Source organism: Acomys minous (genome assembly GCF_964271855.1).
Source record: "Acomys minous genome assembly, chromosome: 2".
Taxonomy (NCBI): domain Eukaryota; kingdom Metazoa; phylum Chordata; class Mammalia; order Rodentia; family Muridae; genus Acomys; species Acomys minous.
This window is the reverse complement of record NC_140484.1, coordinates 101,912,712-101,937,841: the sequence shown is the minus strand read 5'-3', so window position 1 is coordinate 101,937,841 and position 25,130 is coordinate 101,912,712. Positions and strand designations below refer to the sequence as shown.

Sequence of the window (25,130 nt, the reverse complement as noted above, 5' to 3'; positions counted from 1 at the left end):
TCTGATTGAAAAGGAAGGGGCCTTTCTCTGCTCTCTCATCCCCAAACCCTGCAGCCCCAGCTGGTACCTGAACATTAGACTTCAAAGTGTACGCTCATTATTAACCCCCTACTGACACGAGGGACTGCCCACATGAACAGACCTTCCCGCTGAAAGTGCCGGAGTGGAAAACGCAGGTGCCACTCCACACAGACAGAAAACAAAACAAAATAACCCTTCACAGTGCTTAAGTTATTATGTCTGGGTTCTTGCCTCTGAATACACTCCTAGCTACAACTGAAAAATCCTCTGAAATTGGTGACACATGGAATATGCAAATGGCATATTACTTCCCAATGGAATGCAAACTACCAATGGGGGGTGGTGATGGTGGCTTTTAGATGACTGGTTAAATTAAACTGCAGCAAATAAATTACTCCGGTTCACGTTCTAGGCTTAATATCAAAAGATAGTGATTCCAGGACTCCAACACCCCGAATTCTATGCCCGTTCAAAAATCAAACATGGAATCAACCCAGAAAACACGCGAGGGAGTAACCATAGGAGGTACTGATAAATGGCAGGCACCTCCTGGTCCCATGGTCACAGTGGGGACCGGCTGGGTATCCCCTAGGTATGGTACCACTCTCCTTGAGGTCAGTGCAGAGCTGTCAGTCAGGAGAGGGCCCCTTCCGCAGAGGAGCCTGCTCACACGGCCATCTCCAGCAGCCAGCTGCGGAATTCTGCTTTGCAACAACGACTGCCGTCATACATCACGGATGAGCGATTTGACATCCAAGGATGTTAAGTGGCTCGCTGATTGTTGATCAATGCGTAAGCCAAGCGTTTAGGTCAGATAGAAATCTTCTGTTTGTCTTTGCCTAATGGCTTTGTTTGCAAGAGCTGGTCCATCAAGGCAGTCCCAGGAAATGAAGAGCTGGCTTTACGCATTATGTGGAAACATAGCTACCAAGGAGAGAGCGGATGAGAAGTAGAGCAGCTTTGCCTTTCTGTTCCTATGGTCCCCTTAGAATTTATCTCACGTGATGAAGTCGGTATTCTGTCCCCCGTAAATGATGCCCAGGGCAAGAAACATGTAGGGGGAAGATAAAGATCCAGCCCCTCCGGGGACACCATTCTCTTTAGGGGGATGAATGAAAGTGAGCACCTCGGCTAAACAAGTGCACAGAGTGGCTGCCTGCTGCGCTTGGGTTTCAGACCGCAGGCCACCCTTTCTAAACTTTTCTGTTGACTCCAAGGGATTAACGTAGGCCACCTGGCAGCTCCTATCATTTTATTTTCTCTTATTTTTAAGGGAGGATTTCTCCTTGGCCCTGAGTAGCAGGGGCCTTTCTTGCATCCCTCTTGGTAGGTAGGAACACTACAAAGCATGCTAGGCAGGCAGAGGGCTGGGGAGGAAGGGCCCCCCACCCCTGCTCCTGAGTAGAGGGACAGCCAGGCAAGTGTCTGTGAAGGAAGCTCGTGGCCAGCTCTGCAGTCACAGCATGACCCAGCTAGCTGCCTAGGTCATGGCTCAAGAGTTCTTCCTTAGTGCAGCATAGCTGCTGTCTGCTCTGTCCCAAGCGTTAAGAGCTACAGTTTTCCTCAAAATGACAAAGGTAAAGCTATATTCAACGCTCCCCCCCCCCCCAACATTAGGCGGGTGTGTGCCTCTGAGCTATCACCAGCTCTCAGCTTCCCCAGCTTTGATTCCTGCTTTAAATGCAGTGGTTTTTTTTTTGTTTTTTGTTTTTTTTTTTTTTTAGGACAACTCCAGTACACCTAACACTGGGCAGACTGGTATGTCTGGCTCCACTGGCATAGATAACCATCACAATGACGATGACGATGATGATGATGATGATGATGATGATGATGATGATGCTATTAGCAAGCAGACTGGTCACCGGGACAGGCACTACTCCAAACAAGTACTTATTGGAACTGTTGCTAACTTCCATTTTTCAAAAGAAAGAGTTGAGGTACAGGAAGGGACAATCACTGTCAGAAGAGAGATTCTTACCACCCAACCTTCATGTAGTGAATTAAAAAAAAAAAAAAAAAAAAAAAAAAATATATATATATATATATATATAGTGGAGCACACCTTTAATCCCAGCACCAGCCTGGACTACATAGAGAGTTCCAGGCTAGGTACATAGTGAGATTCTGTCTCAAAAAATTAAAATAATAAAAATTACACTTATGTGTGAAGGTCAGAAAGGAAATGACTTACAGAAGCTGGTTCTTTCCTTCCATCGTGTGGGTCCTGGAAACTGAGCTAGGGTCCTCAGGCTTGGTGACCAGTGGCTTTACATACTAAGCCATCTGGCTGGCCCCTACCCATTAGACTTTAATCTGAGAAGTTCCACATCCCCGCCCCCCCCCTTGCCCCGTATGTACACGTTCTTCAAAATCTACCTCATTCACTGAAAAGTGTTGTCTGATTTCAGCTTGCTTAACACAAGTGGCTGTTTACTTTGTATTAGGGCCCGTCAATGCCTTTTGTTAGTGGTCAAAACTCCCTCATTGTGTATGCAGAACAGGAGGCGCTATATTGGCTGCTGGGAAAAAAATAGCAAATTACAGCTATTTGCGTATTTTATTATATTTAATACATTTTACTTTGCCAGCGACTCTTAGAGCACATTAAGTAGTTAATTGGCTTTATTCCCTTTTCAACATTTTATTTGTCTCTATAATGTAATTAGTGTAAACTCTGTATTTGTTTTCCCCTTGAGTCAGCTTAACACTTTCTCCTTTTCATTATGAAATATTTTATGCTTCCTTCCAAGTTTTCTCCTCACCGAGTCCTTATTTTAATTCACTTTCCTGGTACAATGTGCTCTAAGATGATTTTATTTTAGGAAAAAAAAAAACACCAAAAACATCGCATCTTCCCCTTGGTACCAGAGTCTCTTCTCATTTTACCGCGTTTCCTAGTTTAGTTTAAAGGTCCTTTCATTTCTATTATGTGCTATGTGTTCCAACTTTTATATCCCTCCGGCGTTAGTTCTAATAGAATTAGGAGAATCTATAAATAAAAGCGGCTTCTTAGAATAATGCTTTCATTCTTCTCCTCTGTCCCCGCCCCCACTTCGGAATTTACCAGCAGACCCTCTCTGGCAGAGGCTCTGCCCAAGAGGGCTAGAGCTGTCTTCCCTGCATCTGGTCTGGGGCGCCCCTGGGGAAACAGGCGGGAGTCCAATTTAGGACTCCCATTCAGGACTTTGCGCCGCCGTGGAGTGGCGGCTGCTGGTCCTGCCCCTTGATTTCAAAAGACTCAAGAGAAGCTGAGAAGTCTTCAGGAAGTCACTAAGTCAGATCCTGGAATTAGCGAAAACAGAGCAGAGCAGGCGGAGAGGATAATTAGCGGAGAACAAGCCAGCCTGCCGCTGCCAGGGGTGTCTGCGGCTGGCTTATCGCTCCTGCACAGGAAGTTCCTATAACTGAGCCATTGGGCTCATTTACATTTTCTGTGACTCTGCCAGCACAGAACCAGCAAGTGAGGGCCTCCACATTTGTCCTTTCAGGTGCCAAGGTGGCCTACACCCTACAGAAGTAAGTGTCCCAAAGTCAGATTCCATTGCTGCTGCCTTGATGACATCACTGGGCTCTTCTAAATCACTAGAAGGCTTCTAATCTTTATCTGTAAACATAATTTCCCGATTAGGACAGCCCAGCTTCCTCCTCAGGGGGCCCCATCTCACCATGCCCCTATCTTTCTTTTTCTCCTAACATCTTATTATGAAAATTTACAAATACTAAACAAAGTTGAAAGACAGTTGTGCCTGGCAAACTGCCCTCACCCCCACCCCAGGCCCTCACTGCCACCCCACTATTCCACCATAAGTCACTAATGTCCCCTCAGGGCTCTCTCCCGGAATCCATCCCACCATCAGCACATTTATTCTTGGCATGCTCCACCCCAAAGTAAACTGCCCTATCAGCACACTTTCCCCTTAACACTTCCACACACACACTCTCTTATCAAGAGTTCAATATTTACTTGGGCATTTTTCTTCTTTTGAGGCAAAATGTTACTTTTTGTGAAGAGCTGAGCACATGTTCATTCCACATTTGCTGAGATTGATGCATGATATACTTATGATCTGCGAACTACCAAGATCTTACTTCCACCAAGACATCCCCCCAGAATATCTGTAAGCCTTCCCATCAATGCCACACCCCAAGGCCGAGCCCCTCCGCTCCATTTAGTCTTGTCAGCTCTAGAGCTCCCTACAAATGGAACCACCTAGTTGTGGTGCAAGGCTTCTTTTACTTGCCATGATGTTTGTGGGGACTTTCCGGTAATGCATACCTATTGTCTGTTCCTTTATGCTGCTTGTTCTATATGGTCTATTTGCCTACGGATGGTGCCAGCAAACCTACAATTGTGATAAAAGTTGAATGATCTAGGAAACCCCCATAATCCTCTAGGGAAAGAGTTTTTAAAAAAAGGAAAAAAAGTACCCCAATATGCTAAGAAGCTAACGTTTGCACAGGCAGATTGCTAACCCAGGCTTGCTGGCCTGTTTCTCTCAAGAGGGCAAACCACAGCACTTGTTTGTCTAGTCACTAGGAAAACCTGGTCATGTCATTTATATTGCTGACACATCCTCTGCGGCCATGACAGAGTGATGCAGAAATCACACTGGGATCGAGGCTAACACACCTCCATGAATAGCTTAGGACAAAGACAGGACATTTAAAGTGGACGAGGTAGGTTTGGCAGAGGATTATATTCCTGTTGGCTTTGTCCATTGTCCCTAGCGACCCATGTGGCATCGGTTTCACGTCCGTGATGCACACAGGAACATGGCCCAGACTCAAGACTTGCAACCTAATTCATGCAGCCTGACGGAGTAAGTCAAATAAAATAACAATGCTGCCTGAAGGATGGCAGCAGCAAGCAGACAGACAAGGCTCCTCGGCCTTACGGAGAAGATGTCCCTGTGGCAGCACCAGCCACTGAAAATCTATACGAAGTGGTCTGTGTTCAGCCCTTAAGGATGCTGTGAGACTGTCTGGCATGGAAACAAGCCAAGACTGGCACAGCCGTCGGCACAGATCAAGTGCAAAGGCACAGAAGTGACTAACTGACTCCAGGAAACAATTGCTGGAAAGTAAAGCCAACTTTGAACGAGAAACATTCACTGGCTTTAAGATGGGATTTTTTTTTCTATAGCTGAACTCCACAGCTGTCACAAGAAGAAAGCAGACAACCCACCCAGAGCTTCTTGAGAGGGGCCCACGCTCAGGACCTATGGGGACACTATTAAGGCCAACAGGACGTAACAGTTGTGTAGTTTCGTGACTCCAGCCCAAGCAACATTGTCACATTGGTGTGGGCACATCTACTCCGACAACTGGCCCATCTGTGTTTGAAGTTGATTTAACAGAAGACAGAATCAATTTGGTTTTCTGATGTTCCTGCCATGACTGGCTCTCAAAAAGTAGGGAATTATATCCGTTGAAAAACAGCTATGAAATGGGGTGAGAGTGGAGTAAAGCTTAGAAAGTCATAAGGACAACCTCTGTGGACAGAGGAAGCATCGGGTTCGCAGGTGGGCTGGTGGTGTGGATGACGGAGCCCTCACCTCGCTTGTCTGAGGTCCTGGATTCCACCCACAGCACTGCCAGAGTAAAACAATTGTTTAAATGAAAGGCCAGGAGGGTCGTGAACTGGCTGAGTCATGGGGCAGAACCTGGTGTAAGCCACTGAAAGGAACCCAGCTTTCTTGTTCGAGCTAATAGTATCGCATTCCTGCAAACGACAGACACATCAGAGGCTGTAAAGAAGGCTGTTAATGAGCTCTTGACAGCAAGACAGAAATAGTTTCTTTTCTATTCCAGAAAAGTTGGGCTTTATATGAGGAACATAAAGTGATGGATTCGTTTAACTTTTAAAAGTCAACAGCATCAGACGGAGATGTAGGTGAGACCAAGTCCAGTGACGGCGAAGAAAAACGGACTTATTTTTCTTTTAAAATCTGCTCTCAGACAGACACACCTAAATAAACTCCAGCTGAGACGCAGGCAGGGATCCAGGGACATGGGGTCTGAGAGACACAAAACCACAGGCTTCTTCTGTGACCCTCAGAGAGGACATGCATAAAGCTAAAACTGTCATAGGAAAGGACTGGTGAGGCAGGCCCACCCCCTGCCTGCCCCGACCCATCTTTGTAGTTCAAAACCATACAGGCATCATACCAGGCTTGGAGACACTGAACACCTTGACTGAACAAAAGAGGATGCTGATAAATACCCCTGCCATCTAATGCCGTCGGATGAGGGTATCAGATCCCTCAGAGCCGAAGTTACAGGTGTTTGTAGGATGGATGCCTGGTGTACCAGGATACTGGTCCTCATAGTTGCACAGTAAGGGCAAACTATTTTATTTCACGCACGTGAGTGTTTCGCCTGTATGTATGTCTGTGCACACCACTTGTGTTCCTGCTGCCTGCGGAGGCCAGGAGAGGGCACTGGAACCCACTGCACCGGAGTTATAGATGGTTGTGAGCTGCCACACAGGTGCCGGGATTGGAACCCAGTTCCTCTGGAAAAGCAACCAATGCTCTGAAGTTCTGAGCCATCTCTCCGCCCTCCACTAAGTCCCCGCCCCCCTCTTTCCAACCTTGCTCTTACCTAGCTGATTTTTTTTTTTCCTCTTATCCCTCCCACAGCCCGCTCCCCACCAGATCTGCTCTGTGCTTGAGGTGACTGAGCAGTCCAGAGAGCACCACCCCGGGGCTACTCCGCAGGAGGCTCTGTTAACAGCATCCTTCCCCACCTATGCCCACCCTCCACCACCTCCCCCGCCCCCACATCCCCCCCCACCCCCCCACCCCACCCCCCCATCACCTTTCCCTCTGGTTGCTCGCTCTGAGCCCTTCCCTAAAAGATGAGCTGCTTCCAAATGGGATAGTGAAGGGGATACTTCCCAAACACCACCTCCCTCCTGCCTGTTCCTCTGTCCAAAAATAACAACCCTGAGAGGCCATCTGATGTCACTGGGCACCTGAACCCCCAGGTCAAAAGTTCCTGCCCCTGGTGCTGCCTAAAGCAGCTCCTGGATGCTCCTCTTTGGTGGTGGTTTATGGTCTTGTTGGCTGTAGACAGGGATCTGTCTAGCCCTGTTTAATCCCTGAGATACGGAAAGGGCAGGCCCAACACCTTGCAAACCAACAGCATTCCAGGTTCGACTTCAAAACACAACAGGCGAACAAACCCACTGAACAAAGAAAGTACTGCAATGTTCTTTAAAGGACGGGGTAGAGTGGAGGGTTGAGTCTCAACAGACATAGAGCGTCCCTGCAAACTACTCAGCTGGAAGGCAGACAAGTCAACTGCAACACGGGGGCAAAGACTATAAATAAGCAATTGCTCGAAGAATGAGATGCTGGGCAGATAGGTGAGGAGGGAGAGATCTGACAGGTAGCTGTAATTGCCATGAAAGCAATCTTGAAGGTAGAGTTGGTAAGCACAACAAGAGACCATCTTCACCCCAAATTGGTAACAACTACCTTCTCACACCCTTCTGGGGACAGTGTCATGGGACATCCACCTGCCTGGGGAAGTAGGGCCAATGCCCAGCACGCTGTAACATGCAATTACACTATGACACATTTCCTCATTCTCTGGAGCCAGGCTACCTTAGTCCAAATCTTGGTTCTGGCGTTTACAAGCTGTGAAGCCATGGGCCTTCCTTCTCTGTGTCTTAGCTTCCTCGTCTGTAAGATGGAGCTAATGACACCTACCTCACAGTTTCTAAGGAGGCTGAGCCAGTACACAGGAAAGCAGGTGGGAAATCACCCACGGTTATTACATTTGTTATTGCTATTATGTATCTCATGAGAAACTCTCCTGCATGTGTCAAGAGGAGAGTGGATAAAAAGGGTCATGGCAGCATCGACCTGGTCCATAGGCAAACAGTGCGATGTGATATATGTCACACCCGTAAAGATGACATAAGGCTACTTATACTACTCAGAAAGCAGGCGGCTCTCTATGTACCAGCAAAGGCCGACTTCCAGGGTGGTTATGAAAGCTAGGTATTAAAAAAAAAAAAATGCTCAGCTGGATCCAAGTCCAATGTTCTGTAGGTGCACATGTTCATACTTGTCTTGGAAGAAATAAAAACAGAAACACATATACTGACCTGTGACCAGTGGTGCTACCAGGAGGAAGGAACAACTGGAATAAACACAGCAAGGATATTTGGGGTCCCATCCCCCCCCTTCCCCATCCCCACCCCCCCACCCCCCCACCCCCCGTTTATACACCTGTACTGTTTGAACTCTGTGGTGGGAAAGTAACTATAGAAAACATAACTAAGTTTTTTTTCAGTGTTGGGATTGAACCCAGATCCTAGTGCAAAGCTAGGCAGATACTCTACCACTCAGCTATATCTCCAGTCCTTTGATTTAAAATAAATAAATAAATAAATCTGTGTATTTGTCTATTCTTATGTTATACATATGGGTGTTTTATCTGCGTGTATGGCCGTGCACCACATGTGTGCCAGATGCCTGCAAAGATCAGAATAGGGCATTCATCGGGTTTTCTGGAACCAGAGTTACAGATGGTTGTCACCTGCCATGTGGTGCTGGGAGCGGATCCAGTGTTTTTAACTACTGAGCTATCTCTCGAGCTCTCAGTAATCAAACAAACAAACAAACAAACAAAAAGAACTCAATAATATCCTCATTAGTTAAATTAAACAAATGTTCCTAAGTTCTACAAGGACAAAAAAGTGGGACAGGGCACCTGTCAACAGAGATGTGAGCCAGTCGGTGGGGACAGGGAGGTCATGAAGCCGCCTCCCGACAAGGTCCAGGCATTCCAGATCAAATAGCTTCCGAGACAAAGAATCCCTTGACCCAAATATCATGGAAATACTAAGCAAATTACCTGCCAGCCACAGAGCAGCATGCCACCCATTAAAAATTAAAACAGAGGCCGGGCGTGGTGGGGCACGCCTTTAATCCCAGCACTCGGGAGACAGAGGCAGGCGGATCGCTGTGGGTTCGAGGCCAGCCTGGTCTACAAAGTGAGTCCAGGACAGCCAAGGCTACACAGAGAAACCCTGCCTTGAAAAACAAACAAATAAACAACAGAGAACAGTTCCTACTTTAGGAGGTGTTTCAAAGTGACACATTCTATTTGTCTAAGTCATCTGTGTATATATGAGTGTGTGTATGCACATATATTAGCACAAGTATATGTACACATGCACGCACAGCCACAAAAATAACAAAAAGAGGGTGGGCAGATGGCTCACCAGTAAAACCGTTGCTGTGTAAATCTGGGGACCTGACTTTGGATCCTCAGAGGTCACATAAGGTGGGGCACAGTAGCAAACCTCTGTGATCTCAGCACTTCTACAGTAAGATGGGAGTCGAAGGTAGGAGAATCTCGGATGCTCATGGGTCAGCTAATCTGGCATCTGTAACAGTGAACAAAAGACCCAGTCTCAAGCAACGGGGAAGTTAAGAACCAACAGTCATCTGACCTCACACGAGCCAGGGCACGCACACATCCATATCCACACGTAAAGAGTAAAAAACAGAAACAAAACAAAAGGAAGTGGTCCAAATTTTAACCGTAAGCATCTTTGGGTAGTGGACGGTCACTATAGTTTTCTGTTTTCAATCTTTTTCTGCATTTAATTTTTAAATATTTTTTTGATGTCATTGCATTGCTGCAACAAATCAAGGCTATAAGGCTTTGTAGCTTCGATGGGACACCCTCAGTGCAGCCCTGGGTCCTCATCAGGATTTTTCTTACCCTTGGCTTCTTGTTTCTTAGTATCATCTGATGTTTTTTTTCTGATACCATTTCAGTGGGAACACAACGGGGTCTGCTAGGCTGGGAAGGGTATGCACTGGGCTGGGGAGGGTATGCACTAGGCTGGGGAGGGTATGCACTAGGCTGGGGAGGGTACGCACTAGGCTGGGGAGGGTATGCACTAGGCTGGGGAGGGTATGCACTGGGCTGGGGAGGGTACGCACTAGGCTGGGGAGGGTACGCACTGGGCTGGGGAGGGTACGCACTGGGCTGGGGAGGGTATACACTAGGCTGGGGAGGGTACGCACTGGGCTGGGGAGGGTACGCACTGGGCTGGGGAGGGTACGCACTGGGCTGGGGAGGGTATGCACTGGGCTGGGGAGGGTACGCACTGGGCTGGGGAGGGTATGCACTGGGCTGGGGAGGGTACGCACTAGGCTGGGGAGGGTATGCACTGGGCTGGGGAGGGTACGCACTGGGCTGGGGAGGGTACGCACTAGGCTGGGGAGGGTACGCACTGGGCTGGGGAGGGTATGCACTGGGCTGGGGAGGGTACGCACTAGGCTGGGGAGGGTATGCACTGGGCTGGGGAGGGTATGCACTGGGCTGGGGAGGGTACGCACTAGGCTGGGGAGGGTACGCACTGGGCTGGGGAGGGTACGCACTGGGCTGGGGAGGGTATACACTAGGCTGGGGAGGGTACGCACTGGGCTGGGGAGGGTACGCACTGGGCTGGGGAGGGTACGCACTGGGCTGGGGAGGGTACGCACTGGGCTGGGGAGGGTATGCACTAGGCTGGGGAGGGTATGCACTAGGCTGGGGAGGGTATGCACTAGGCTGGGGAGGGTACGCACTAGGCTGGGGAGGGTACGCACTAGGCTGGGGAGGGTATGCACTAGGCTGGGGAGGGTACGCACTAGGCTGGGGAGGGTATGCACTAGGCTGGGGAGGGTATGCACTGGGCTGGGGAGGGTACGCACTAGGCTGGGGAGGGTACGCACTGGGCTGGGGAGGGTACGCACTAGGCTGGGGAGGGTACGCACTGGGCTGGGGAGGGTACGCACTAGGCTGGGGAGGGTACGCACTGGGCTAGGGAGGGTATGCACTAGGCTGGGGAGGGTATGCACTAGGCTGGGGAGGGTATGCACTGGGCTGGGGAGGGTATGCACTGGGCTGGGGAGGGTATGCACTGGGCTGGGGAGGGTACCCACTGGGCTGGGGAGGGTATGCACTGGGCTGGGGAGGGTATGCACTAGGCTGGGGAGGGTATGCACTAGGCTGGGGAGGGTATGCACTGGGCTGGGGAGGGTATGCACTGGGCTGGGGAGGGTATGCACTGGGCTGGGGAGGGTACGCACTGGGCTGGGGAGGGTATGCACTGGGCTGGGGAGGGTATGCACTGGACTGGGGAGGGTATACACTAGGCTGGGGAGGGTATGCACTGGGCTGGGGAGGGTATACACTAGGCTGGGGAGGGTACGCACTGGGCTGGGGAGGGTATGCACTAGGCTGGGGAGGGTACGCACTGGGCTGGGGAGGGTATGCACTGGGCTGGGGAGGGTATGCACTAGGCTGGGGAGGGTATGCACTAGGCTGGGGAGGGTATGCACTGGGCTGGGGAGGGTATGCACTGGGCTGGGGAGGGTATGCACTGGGCTGGGGAGGGTACCCACTGGGCTGGGGAGGGTATGCACTGGGCTGGGGAGGGTACCCACTGGGCTGGGGAGGGTATGCACTGGGCTGGGGAGGGTATGCACTGGGCTGGGGAGGGTACGCACTGGGCTGGGGAGGGTACGCACTGGGCTGGGGAGGGTATGCACTGGGCTGGGGAGGGTATGCACTGGACTGGGGAGGGTATACACTAGGCTGGGGAGGGTATGCACTGGGCTGGGGAGGGTATACACTAGGCTGGGGAGGGTATGCACTGGGCTGGGGAGGGTATGCACTAGGCTGGGGAGGGTATGCACTAGGCTGGGGAGGGTATACACTAGGCTGGGGAGGGTATGCACTGGGCTAGGGAGGGTATACACTAGGCTGGGGAGGGTACGCACTGGGCTGGGGAGGGTATGTACTGGACTGGGGAGGGTATACACTAGGCTGGGGAGGGTATGCACTGGGCTGGGGAGGGTACGCACTGGGCTGGGGAGGGTATGCACTAGGCTGGGGAGGGTACGCACTGGGCTGGGGAGGGTACGCACTAGGCTGGGGAGGGTACGCACTGGGCTGGGGAGGGTATGCACTAGACTGGGGAGGGTATGCACTGGGCTGGGGAGGGTATGCACTGGGCTGGGGAGGGTATGCACTGGACTGGGGAGGGTACGCACTGGGCTGGGGAGGGTATGCACTGGACTGGGGAACCCTCCACTAGGTTAAGGAGAGTATACAAGAAACTTTCTCTGCCCTTGAAATTCATGGCTCCAATGTAAAAAGTTCTGGTCTAAGGCTGAGGTGTGGCTCAGTGGTATAGTGCTTGCCTAGCATGTGTAAGGCCCAGGGGTTTGATCCTAGGCAGTGCTGGTCTGCCTTCATTCCTGCATAGATAAGCCTTTGATGTAAGCTCTGGGCCAGAGGCCTGATAAGAAGGGAGGATCCCAAGTACAAGGCACCCTCACTTAGCAGGGCCACAAAGGCACCTTCCCAGGGCACCGCCCTTCCTCCCGAACCTTCCTGGCTACACTGCAACCCTCTGTTCCTCGCTGGTTGGAAAACTTGACTCAAGCACCCACCTCTCACATATCACCTTCTCTTTGTACCTTTCCTAACAAGGCTGGCACTGCCAGGGGAGGGCCTCCAACTCAGGCTGCCAGGCTGTTGAGCTGGCATCCACTAAGCTGTTGTAAGCTACTTTGCCTCTCTGGGGGTCAATTTGCTCCTCTGTGTCGTGAAGTTAATGCCAAGAGTCTAGAGCCAGCTAAAAGCCGGATGGTGACAGTCACAGTGGGAGTGGCACGGCTGACTAAGTCGCCATCGGAATTAAATACAGTCACACCTGAGACACAGTGCAGTCAGGATCTGGTCTGCCACTTCAAAGATTAAGGCTTTCACAAGGCTCCCGCAGAGGTTTGGGGCAGGCCAGATTCTTTCTATGCCAACCTTCCTGCTTTCCTTTATTCCTTCCACCTCGACTTCCTGGCCCTTCCTGCTCTTCGTCCACTTAGGAGCAAAGGGTTCACCTTGACTTTGAGACCTGGACTCTGCACACTACCAAATGTGGTCAGCTCTGTCCTGCAGTAGCTACATAGCAAGGAGGACTAGGGTTATTCCCTGGCCTTGGCCTCGATATTAAAGTCCCCACAGGTAACCCTGAAATCATGGAGCACGACCTAGTCCTAGAGAGCGAGCCACGCAACAGGACGGTACCAAGAGACGTCACTGGATAGAAACCCACACAGTTACAAACCTAGAAGCCTTGACAATGAAGTTAGCATTTTTCCTTTATTCATGTGCTCAGGGTCATTTACCCTGTAATCAAAAAAAAAAACAAACAAACAAACAAAAAACCACAGACCCTGGAATAAAAGCAAACAAACAAACAAACGGTAAAGGTTACACTTTAACTGAGCCTTCTGTGCGCCAGGAAGCTGGCTAGGTCCTGTGGAGGCATAACCGAGTTTGGTTGAGCTACTACTACATGAGGCTGCAGCCCAGGGAGAAGACAGACACACTCACAGGCTGCGGCCACGCCCTTTGGAAGCTCTAGATAGATGGTGCTCCATCCTGCTGGCAGGAGACAGGTCACAAAAGACCATTTCAGCCAGTCCTCAAGGACGACAGGTTCTCCGGGTAGATCACGTGGCAAATGTGAGAAATAACAAAGAGCAAAATGTACAGAAAAGCCCATGGGTAAAGTTTCCAGAACATAAAGGTTGTGGCAATGCTCAAGTGAGTAGCAAGGAGCTAGGCTCAAGGATATGCAGGAGCGATGTCCCCTTGAGGATCCGGTTGGAAAATGTAGCAGAAGCCAGAGGCCTTGAACCAGATTAACACTCACTGCAATGAACATTTGATGTGTGGACAAAAGAGTATACTGTGGGACACACTGTGACACACCATAGCTTCCGCAACAAGATTCTTTTCTCTGGTGTGTGTGGGGGGGGGGCGAGTTGCAATGGTGGAGGGTGGGTATGAGGGGAGGGAGAGATGAATGGGGTTAGGGTGTATGATGTGAAATCCTCAAAGAATCGATAAAAAATGTTTTTTTAAAGAAACATGTAGGAGATGGGTGGGCCCCTCACTGGAGCTGTGTGCTGTGCTACACAGGAGCCTCTGATGGTTTGGAAGGAGGGAAGGGGCAGTGTGAGGCTTGTGGCTGGGATGAACCTTCTGATTGTTGGTGGGGGGTCAAGTCTGAGAAGGGAGTCAGGAAAAGGCAACAGACGGACGAGGCAACAAGTTGGTGTCAGCAGAGTGTAAGTATAGGGCTGGCCTCGGCTGTGGCTGCTGTCTTGGGGGTTGGGGGTGTGTGTGTGTGTGTGAAAGTTAGCTGGAAGCAAGCTGGCAGGCACTGTACCTAGTGGCTGCCAATCCTAGGGAAGGGAAAAATCCAAGGAGATAGCCTGGTTTCTGGCCTGGAGAGCAGGGAAAGAGACAAGATGGACAGTGGGGCAGGGTATAGAGCACCCCAAGGAGTTCTGGGGAGGGCCCTGAGTTACATGTCTGTCTGTCTGTCTGTCTGTCTATCTGTCTGTCTCTCTCTCTCTCTCTCTCTCTCTCTCTCTCTCTCTCTCTCTCTCTCTCTTTCTTTCTCTGCTGGTGATCAGATTACACAGGTGACCTTAGCCTCTCGTGAGCAAGAAGGATACTTTGAAGTCATTTCTCAAATTGTCACCAGGATTGGTAGAAACCAAAGGGGGAAAATTTGGAAAGCCAGGTTCCTTCGGAAACACAAGGGATTTATTTGCCCCGTGCCAGGAGTACTGGCCCTGGCTAGCCATTGAGAAGCTGGCCCTAATCAACAAGGGCTCCATGACTACTGATGATGGCCAGTGGCAGAAATTCAAGAGTCCCCATGAGGGTCCAAGAGCTGACAGTGATGGTCCCTTCCTGGCCCAATTCAGGAGGGAGCATGTACAGCACACCACTGCAGAGCGGCAAATCTGGCTGGACCTCAGGGCATTGCAGGGCCCTGCGGGGTGCGGCTTGTTTGTGCCCAAGCGGCCAAAGGGGAGACAATGAGTCTATTTCTTCCCCTCTGCGGTGCCACCATCTCGACACTGAGGGCATTGATGGGCTGGTTACTATGGGAACTCAAGGCTGCTGCTCCCATCCCACGGAGGGCGAGGCTCCCAACAGCTGATGGCTATTCATCCTGGTTCCCTGCAGGACCAGACAGAGGCCTTGCACCCATCACTGTCTTCAGAGTCCTCACAGCGGAGGCACTAGGACACCAGGAGGATGCAGGGTTCTAATGGAATGAGAGGAGCTGTGGGACGGGAGGGCAGGCATGGCAGGACCCCAGGCACTGCAAGGACACGTGGGGCTCTCAACTCCCAGTGGAGCTGACCTGACCCAGAAGCAAAGGGCAGTGTCACAGGAGGGTGCCCTCATGCATATGCACACACAGGACTCAGTGAATTTGAAAAACAAGGGATTAAAATGTAAAAAGCAGTGGGGAGAGATGTTCAATAACGTAAGGGCTAGGGCCTGACTCTGCTCAGCCTCAAGGCTCACAACCTCTATGTAAACTCACATCTGTGCTCTTCCCTGGTGAGGCTTGCTTCTCTGTCACCAGAGGGAGGGTGACAGACTCCGAACTGACCTCAGAGAAAGAACTGGCAGAGGAACACCTTCAGAGTTACCAGAAAGTCCAGACTCTAAGTGGCAGACAAACCAGCAGGCCATAAATATCAGGCATAATGACAGTGATGAGGGGCCCAGAGGACAGACATGCCCTCTGTGCCAGGGTACTCAGGGGAGGCCTGCTGACAGTGGAGGCACACTGGGAAAGATGAGGGGGTAACCAGGAGGAGGATGTCCATTCTAGGCTGACAGGGTAACATACGGAAGTCCAAAGGGAAGCAGGAGAAGGAAGCAAGGGGTTCTGGGGTTTGCAGCTGGAACTGGGATGGGGGGCCGTGGTGAGGCAGAGGCATTGTAACAGCCTGGTGTGCAGGCAAGTGTGCTAGGGGGACGTGGCTGGTGCCGCACAGTGGCAGGAGGAGCCGGGGCCCTCACAGCCAGTCAGATGGCGATGATATGGGATTGATTAGAGAACAGATGCGAGCAAACGGGAGCCAGAGGCAAATCCCAGGTCTCTAGTTTAGGCACCACAGTGGAAGGTCCCCATATGAAACGGAGACACAAGAGGGTGGTGAGCTTTACAGCTAAGTGTGCCCAGTTGATAATGTACAGTTAGTGACTGAGTATAGCATCCTAGGGGCTAAAGGGGCCAAGTGTAAAATTCAAAGAGATACAAGTTCCAACGCTAAGGAGAAACCCCCTGTCCTAGACAGAACTATGTAACACACAGCGCAGTGCATATATGTGTACGCACAGAAGTTCCAGGCGGAAGGTGGAGGAGGGGATTAGGGGGGGTTGGGGGGAGCGCTAACTGCAGCTACCTTAGTCACTCAGTTGTTCATCTCATATGAACCATAAGGCATTCGGTGATAGGGTGATTTGCCCTTGACTGAGAAGCAGGGACAGCGTCCACCCACTCGCCAAAGGTGATGAAAGTGGGAAGTGAGCCACTGAGCTTGGGTTTGGGCCCGGGTCTGTCAATCAAAGCTTTGCAAGACTCTAATTGGACCAAATACCTCATGGCCAGTAGGTGACATCTCACTACAGAGCTGGCATAAGGCTCCCCAAGCAAGGGCACCCCAAACGAGGAACATCAGTCAGCGCCAGGACATGCCAGAAGGCCAGTACGGAGGTCACAGCACAGTCTTGACAGCCAGGAGGAAGACAGGCCCTAGGGAACAGGTGCCAGCAAGCACTGTGTACCCATCCTGGGAGGAGACAGGGCGCCTCTTCAGCTTGGGTTAGGCTGAGGAGGGCTCAGAACATTACTGTGAAAACAGAAAAGTCTGTACAGAGGCCCCGAGACCCAAACAAGCCTGGGATATGTCTAGCCAGCCTCCGTGCAACCACTATGGCTACTCAAAATGCAAAGCCAACTGAGGTCTCAGTGTCTGAAAGCTCCCTTGCCCTGTGTGTCTACTGCTGTTTCTGACGCACTTCCTGGCATCTGCCTGGGAAACGACACATCCAGTGGGCTGGGCAGCTGGGCAGACCCTATTCCACGTCTACCTTTGGACATTGCCACTTGGGGCCTTCCCGGCACTACACACTCTAGTCAGATTAGTTCCGGTCACTGCTCTCCACCTCAGCCTCGATGATTTAGACAAGCAAGCTAGTCAATCAAAGCCCTGTCCACTTTGACCATCTAGTTAGAGATGCCAAGCGAGACAGTTGTACACAAGCCTCAAAGTGCCAATCTTGTCTGGGTCCCCAGTGCACACCCAGGACCTCTCCTGCCAGCTGTGCATAACAGCAAGACAGGTTCTGACCAAAAAGTCGTATCTAAGAACTGGGTCACAGGCCTGGCACCGTGGGTTTCACCTTGTCCCCACGGAGCCCCCAGGGCTTTGGCTGGAACTCGTTCTTTGCCCACTATTCGGACACTTGGCTGGATAAGGCCTCAGCTTGCTCCTCATTGTGAGAACAAGCTGTCCACTCGCAACGATTTTCCTCTGCTGACAAATGGATTCCACAGGCTTACCTGAAATTCTAGGCCAGGGATGGCCTGCTCACCAGCTATTTTAAGGACGACTATTTAGGGCAAGTTCAAAATCATTTAAGGCTCTTAGATCTTTTTTTAGGGCCCTGGCAGCCAGCCTGTTCTTTTATGTTCAAACTCAGAACTAACAAATTAGCTCAATACCCCAGGCAAAGCAAAAACACACGGGGGAAGTGTGGTGTCAGAGTGCCACCCTTCAGATAAACATCAGTTCCAAGAGCTGCAGATGCCTAGCTGCAGTTCCAAGTGTAGACGGGACGGTGTTGCATGCCCAGCCCACAAACAACTTGCCTTGTCCAGGAGTCATCAGTGTCAAAGGTAACTACGAACATGGGCTGGAATGAAGGACCTTCTGCTAAGAGACAGAGCAAAGAAGAAAAGACTGTGGTAGAGGGGACAGGCAGTGGCCAGGAGCCAGAGTGCTTGGTGTTTGGTGCCACTCTGTCCAAATACTCTGTGATCTGTGGCCAGGCCTTCTGCCCACTGAGTCACTATTTCCTTGACAAGTGGATGGGCCCCTCCTGGGAGGTCTTAAAACAGGGGCTTCTTAACCCAGGCCCTAAAGCACCCTGGGTGTCCATGGGATATCCTCCAGGCTGTCCATGGTCACTGTGGCACATGTATCTGACATACACTTTTTCTCTTCTTCCCCCTCCCTTTTAACATTTTATGTGTCTTCGTATATGTGGACACGTTTGCATGTATGCATGCGTGCTGCAAGCATACATATGCAGCATATGTAATATATTCTGACTTGAAGAAAAATGTGAAATGCCTGAATATAATTCATACATAAGACAGGTGTGGTTCTTCTGGCGCAGTTGTTCTTAGGTACGCACAGGAGAGGGTTCTAGGATTCCCGCAGAGACTGCAAGCAAGGATGCTCACCTCCCTAAACAAATGATAGGGTGTTTGTAAAGAGCATCCTCCCACACACTTCAGATGCTCTCTAGATTAGTTATGACACTTAATCCCATGTGGGGCTGCACAAGGAGTTGCTCCACATTGCTTAAGGAGGAACAAAAAGCATACAGTGTCCATGTCCTTCATAGAAGCACTGTTCCCTGACTACTTTTATTCAGTGTAGCCTAGGACCAAGGATGAGAAACTTGAGGTCACAGAGGACATATTTGTGAATCTTGAGATTTAGTAAAGGGGGCTGGAGAGATCCCTCAGCTATTAAGCATACTTGTTACAGCCGGGTGTGCTGGCGCACACCTTTAATCCCAACACTCGGGAGGCTGAGGCAGGTGGATGGATGTGAGTTCAAGGCCAGCCTGATCTACAAAGTAAGTCTAGGTCAGCCAAGGCTACACAGAGAAACCCTGTCTCAAACAAACAAACAAACAAACAACAATATTAACAACAACAAAAGAGTACTTGTTGTCACCCAAAAGATGACTGAAATGTCTAACTCCCGTTCCAGAGAATCAGACACCCTCCCTCTGGCCTCAATGAGTACCATGCGCACATGTGTTACACATACATACATGCAGGCAAAATACTCACATACAAAATAAAACAAATCTTTAAAAATTAAAGAAGAAGAAGAGGAGGAGGAGGAGGAGGAGGAAGACGAGAAGAAGAAGAAGAAGAAGAAGAAGAAGAAGAAGAACAAGAACAAGAACAAGAAGAAGAAGAAGAAGAAGAAGAAGAAGAAGAAGAAAGACTCACATCTCCTTCCTACAAACTAAAATCTGAAGATCCTTGCTGTGTGGCCTTCTAAATTTTTGCTATTCTTTTGCTCACCCATCACTAATACACTATGCTTTGTTTTTAAAGGCTCACATAAATATGTGCCTCCGAAACTACCTTTTAAAACTTAGTGCTTGCTGGACTGTGCACACACATATCTTGACTATGAATCTGTAGCCACTGTGTGCTAGTCTGCGCTGGGACTCTTCAGAGCCACCTTTCTGCTCTCCCTCTGGTGGATGTCTGGGCTGCTTTTCCCTCCATTTGTGGGATAAGTCGCAGTGGGCACGCTCAACCCTCAGCCTCCGTGTTCACGCAGCAAGTTTCTCCTGCACAAGCCTTGATGTAGAGTAGCTGGCGCAACATGCCTCACCACGGAACCAAAACTCTCTGTACAGTATGTGCCAGTTTCAACCAGTAGCAACAAGAGATCTCCTGGCTCCTCTTCCTTGCCAACACTTGACACGGGCACTGTCTGGGGCTTGCCAATCTGATAGGTGTGAAAGTGTCTCACTGCCGCCTTAGGGCAGCTCCCGGCCAGGCTGAGCATCTTCTCTTTATTGGCCACTCGCTTTCCTCTCTTCACACACCCCTCTGCTTTTCTACTGAGCATTTATCTCTTTTCTTATTTATTTACTTTTGCTATCATCTCTAACTTCTTTTCCTAGCCTACCACTTTCTTAATACTCTTAGAGGACTTTTCTTTGTGCGGGATTTTTATTTGGACGTGTCCGCCTCTTTTTTTTTTTTTTCTGCATCAGTTTATTATTTATGAACTCTAGTACTTACAAAAAATTTTAATCAGATATAAAAACACAGACGAAGAGTAACCTCAAGCAACCAGAACAAGGCAAAACCTACGGGCAGGAATGCCGTGAGTGACAGAATGCTGAAGCAGGGGGCCCTAGGCTGCTGCTTTAGATTTTGAGACCATCGACTCACTTTGTAGAGCAGGTTGGTCTTGAACTCACAGAGGCCCACCTGCCTCTGCCTCCTGAGTACTGGGGTTAAAGGCTTGAGCCACCATGCCCAGCTGTAAATGGGTTTGTTTGTTTTTTGGGTTTTTTTTTTTTTTTTTTTTGGTGTTTTTGTTTTGTTTTGTTGTTTTTTTGGCTTTTTGAGACAGGGTTTCTCTGTGTAGCCTTGACTGTTCTGGAATTGCTTTGTAGACCAGGCTGGCCTTGAACTCACAGAGATCTGCCTGCCTCTGCCTCCCTGAGTGCTAGGATTACAGGTGTGCACCACCACAGCTGGCTTCTATTTGCCCATTTTAAATGCTAAATACAAATCTATTTTGTTTAAGACATCCTCTCTTTCCCCAGTGTCAAAGGGTAGGCCACTAGATTTTTCTAAAAAGTCTTAATGCACTCAGGTCTTTAATCCTGTCCACAATTTAACATATGTATAGTGTGGGCTCAGAGTCTAATTGATTCTCCATGTGGACAGGCAGTTCTTCCAGAACCACTTATTAACTGAATGGCCCATCTTTCCTCATCCATCTGTAACTCTTCTGTTGGCATGCACAGGCTCCCACGCACCCTTGGCTGTGAGTCCATTCCACAGATGGGTGGGACCATATCTGGGCCAGTGCCAAACTGTTGTGATCTCCACGATGCTCTCCTCCTTGCTCTTCTTTCCCAGACTTGTCTGAGGGATTCTTGGACCTCACTATACCATGTGTATTCTGTAGCTCACTTGTGGGGTCTGTATACAGTTCTAACCCACAGGTATTTATGAGATTACAGTGGATTAAGGGGTTCATGGGGGAGGGCAAATAATTTTTCAGGGGCTGTGGCTGTGGTTGGGTGGTAGGGCACTAGCCTAGCCAGGTCATCCCCAGCGTCCCCAAAATGAACATTTTATTGTTATTTCCATAACTTCTCTTTAAATAACTCATACTTAAGTATCTTAGAGCTGAGTTCTCCAGCAGTCCACTTGGCTCTCTTAGGAGTTCTCACTGCCAGTCTCTACGTCCCCTTCCGTTACCCAGGCAGTTATGGCAACTATCAATGACAGTATTTGACTCTTCCTAATTTTTACTTTAAAAAAAAAACCCTATTATTTCATTTACTTGTTTTGTGTGCCTTCAGGTATACACATGTGTGCACTCCACAGCATACACGTGGAGGTCAGAGGACAGCTTTTGGGAGTCGGTCCTCTTCTTGCACCACGTGGGTCCCACAGATTGAGTTCAGGTCACGAGACTTGGCAGCAAGCACTTTTACACACTGAGCCATCTCAAGGGCCCATGATTTTTATTTGTTGTTAGAAACAAACTTGTTGCATTAACTGGAATGATGCCTAAGAGAGGTAAACAGTGGCTAGCTTGTCTTTATCAGATGCCTATTTATTTATTTTTTTAATGAAAAAGGACAGAACCAGTATCAGACTGAAAGAGAGACATAATTTCAAAAAGGTTAAGTGCACTGATGGCCTGAGTTACCTGTGGGTCATGATAAAGATGTCAAATCGGGTTACCAATTGTACAAAAGTAGAAGAGCCAAGCCAAGGATGTTTATAACACAGCCAGATGGATGGGCAAGAAAAGCCAAGGCTGTGACTCAGGCAGGTACAGAACAAAACACTAATTGCCCATTAAGGGTTGGGAAGAAAGAGTCACACTAAGGCGATCTCAGAGGGGAGAAGGCAGCAAGAGACGAAGGAGTTATCATAATGGCCGAGGTGATACATAGTTACCCTGTGAACACAAACGGCTCCCTCCCTTGATTCCACCCCCCCATCCCATTAACTAATCTATAAAGCAAAACTGAAAACATCTACATCTTGTTTATGAGTCACAAATTCGCCTGGTTGAAAATGGCAATAAGGTTTTTAAAGAGTCCTTACCCGAGTAGGTAAGAGGTTTTCCACATTAGCTGTGCTCTTAGAGCTGATTTGGGAATAAAGAGTAACGGGGCACTGCTTGAGCCTTAGAGACAGCCCCTGGCCCCAACCCAGTCATCTCTCAGTCATCGTGTCCCCACCAGACCCAGGCCTACTAACCTGAGGGACAGGCTATGCAGAGTCTGTGGCTGTGCTGTCCAGGGAGACCTTCCGGGCCACCCAAGAGCATCCCAGGGTGATGGGACTTATGTCTCAAAAGCCTTCTCACCCACAGGCAACATCAGGAGCACAGGCTTTGACAGAAGCATCTCAGGTAGACACAGGGGAGTCAAAGGCCAGCATGTCCAAAGGGGGTGGACAAATTATTCCTGGGGACAGAAGCGTCCAAGGGAGCTAGGTCCTCTCTGCCTCTTACCATGTAAAAGTTTAGAGCGCAACTTCACCTCCTCTCTACTCATTTAATTATAGGAAACCAAATCCCAGGTACTTTGTAATTTACCATCCAGTTTAAGAATCACTTTTACTTGAGACAAATTACTGCGCCACCTGGGCAGTGCAAGACAGAATGGCAAGAGCTGGGGGCCCTAATCAAACCGGAGAGCTTTCTTCAACCCAGATAGCCAGCCCAGGAGATTTGACAGCTAGAGCGAGCAGTGAAGCTAGGGCCACCAAAAGGCAAAATCTTAGCCCTTAGGATGTTTGAAGACAGAAAAGCTGGTTATTTTCTTTTGGATAAACTCTGACCAGGAACTTCACGCGGCAGGACTGCCCCTTCCGGGAGGCCTTCCACCTCACATCAAGTGCAGAAGAAATGCCATTTTGATCAGGACCACAGCGCGTTTTGCTGGCTTCTGTCACAGATAATGACGAAACTAAATTTAACAGCGCCTGGTACTGCAGTTTGAGTTATGAGGCCACGCTCCCTTCATTTCACTTGAGTCTGTAGTTTGTCGATCTGTTAAGGCACTGAGAGCTCTCCTGGTGGGACTGCACACTTCAGCCTGCTGAGGTCCCTCCACGGGCCATAAATCGGAATCAACCCGCCCCGTTGCCCCTCTGCAGGGCTACAACAGAAAAAAGCGCCCTGCGCTGACAGTCCTTGGGAGCTGCACTGACTTAGTGCCCTAGCTTGGCTTTAGCTTAAAAGACAGGCAGCCTATACCACCAGGTGTGGGGGTGGGGGTGGGGGTGGGAATGGGGGGGTGCGCATTCTATGACTTGCACTTTGCTTCGCAACACCACCGGGTCATCTCAACAACCTCGGGCAATATAAAGTCACTACACCTAAGGATGAACAAGTCAAGAAGTGACACGTCCAAGGTCATGCCGTTCCAGCTGCAGCCCGTGACCAAAGCAAAGCAAGCTTGGCCTTTGCCTAAAGAGGTGTTAAGTGCAGAGTCCAGCCTCCAAACACCCAGCAGCTCTTGGGTCCCGCTTGCTCCCTGACCCAAACTTGACTTCTGGGCACAGGCACCGATGCGCCACGCCAAGGGAAAGCCTGTCCCTGAGTTGCCCTGGCCACGCTCACGTCGCCCAACCAGCGCCTGACTGCCTTGGCGCGCACACCGAGCCCAGAGCCCCGCACCACCCGTCGAGGGCAGAGTGGCCCGAGAGGCGGAGCTAGGGCTCGGAGACCACGGGGAATTGGGTGGACGCTAGGGATGGCGCGGGTAGCCAGAGAGCAGAGACCCCCTTGGCGCCCACTCGAACGCCGCTGCTGGGCAGGTGTAAGCGCCCGACCAGGGCTTCCGAAGCCACACTTCCGAATGCGAATGCTTAGCGTCACCGCCTGGGGACCCACGGCCTCAGGCTCTCCTAAGTGACCGTCCACGCAGGCTACCACGTCCTCCCCTCCGAGTGTCCCACAGCACTCCCAGCGAATCCTCGCAGGGCGCCCCCGCCGTCCCCAGCTGTGCGGGCTGCCTTCCCACGCGGCGCCGCTGGCCGCCGGGTTGGCAAGGCGCCCCCTCGCGCGTGGCCGCCGGCGGCCGGGAAAGTTTGGGGCTCAAGGGGCCGGCCGCACTCACCTGGCCCAAGTTGAGGTAGCCGTGCGCCGCAGCCACGCGGTCCGCCGCGCCGGGGCCGCCCAACACTTGCACTGCCCAGTGGTTGGTGTAGACGGGGCGCGGCGGCGGCGGCGCGGAGCAGGCGGCGGGCAGCGCGAGCAGAAGCAGCCAATGCCAGGGGCGCGGCGCGAGCGGCGGGAGCCCATGCCGGCCGGCGGCCCCTGCGCCCCGCGCGACATCGGCGGCCCGGGGCGGCGACCGGGGCCCGGGCGCTGGCGGCGCGCGCGGAGGCATGGCAGCGGCAGGCTCGCGCGGCGCCCGAGCGGCGAGTGCGCCGGGGGGTGGGGAGCCGCCTTTTAAAGCCGCTCCGCGCCGGGGAAGCGCCGCCGCCGCGGGCGGGAGCCGGGGAGGAGGAGGCCGCCGCGGCGCGTTCCCGCCCGCGCGGCCCGGTGGCGCCCCTGGGCCCGCGCTCGTGCGGCTGTCTCCCGGCCCGCCAGCAGCCGGGGGCCGGCGCAGGGGAGGCCCGGGACTTTGAGACTCTCGGCACACGGCGCTGCCCGCAGTGGCAGCTTCGGCCCGGCGCGGTCTGCTAAGAGCCGGGAGGGCCCTGGGCATCCCACGTGAGTTCCCCATATCCCGGAGGAGTTGACTGAGGTCGGCACCTTTCTACTGGTTGCGCCCCTGGAGGCTGAACTCACCTGCTGGGGTCCCCAAGGCCAGACAGCCTTGCTCAACTTAGCTGCAGCGGCAGCGAACTTGCAAATGTACAAGAGCTTCAGGGAAACACTGGGGTGTCTCAGGACCTGGCATGACCTGAAGACCTTATTAAATTGGCAAAGGGCAGGTGGCAAACTTAGCTGGAGTCCACGAGAGTATTGGGGGCACAGTGTCCATACAGGGTTAAGGTTGCTACCTAGGAAGGAAGGCAGTGCATCTGTGTGATCTTGGGCACCTTTCTGTCCTTGCTGGGCCTGTAAGATGGGGGTACCAGTAGCATCTGTCTGTCTGACTGATTTAACGATGTCAGCTCTTCCCTTGCAATCAGCTGACAGTAATGTTTGTTTCGATGAGCCCAGGGC

The 25,130-nt window shown here is 51.1% G+C and overlaps 1 protein-coding gene across 3 annotated transcripts in view; it reads right to left on the bottom strand.

The window, feature by feature from the left end:
- The window catches only part of PCSK6 (proprotein convertase subtilisin/kexin type 6), a 189,515-nt gene extending 165,125 nt beyond the window's left edge, over positions 1–24,390 (bottom strand). For 2 of the 3 annotated variants that reach the window (XM_084756040.1, XM_084756041.1), the window contains exon 1: positions 24,073–24,385. In XM_084756040.1, the coding sequence (XP_084612166.1) occupies positions 24,073–24,345 (273 nt within the window). In that variant the 5' untranslated portion in view covers positions 24,346–24,385. Of the gene's footprint in view, positions 1–24,072 lie in introns of all 3 variants that reach the window. The other variant, XM_084756042.1, reaches the window with a different exon arrangement.
- Positions 24,391–25,130: the final 740 nt, after the last annotated feature.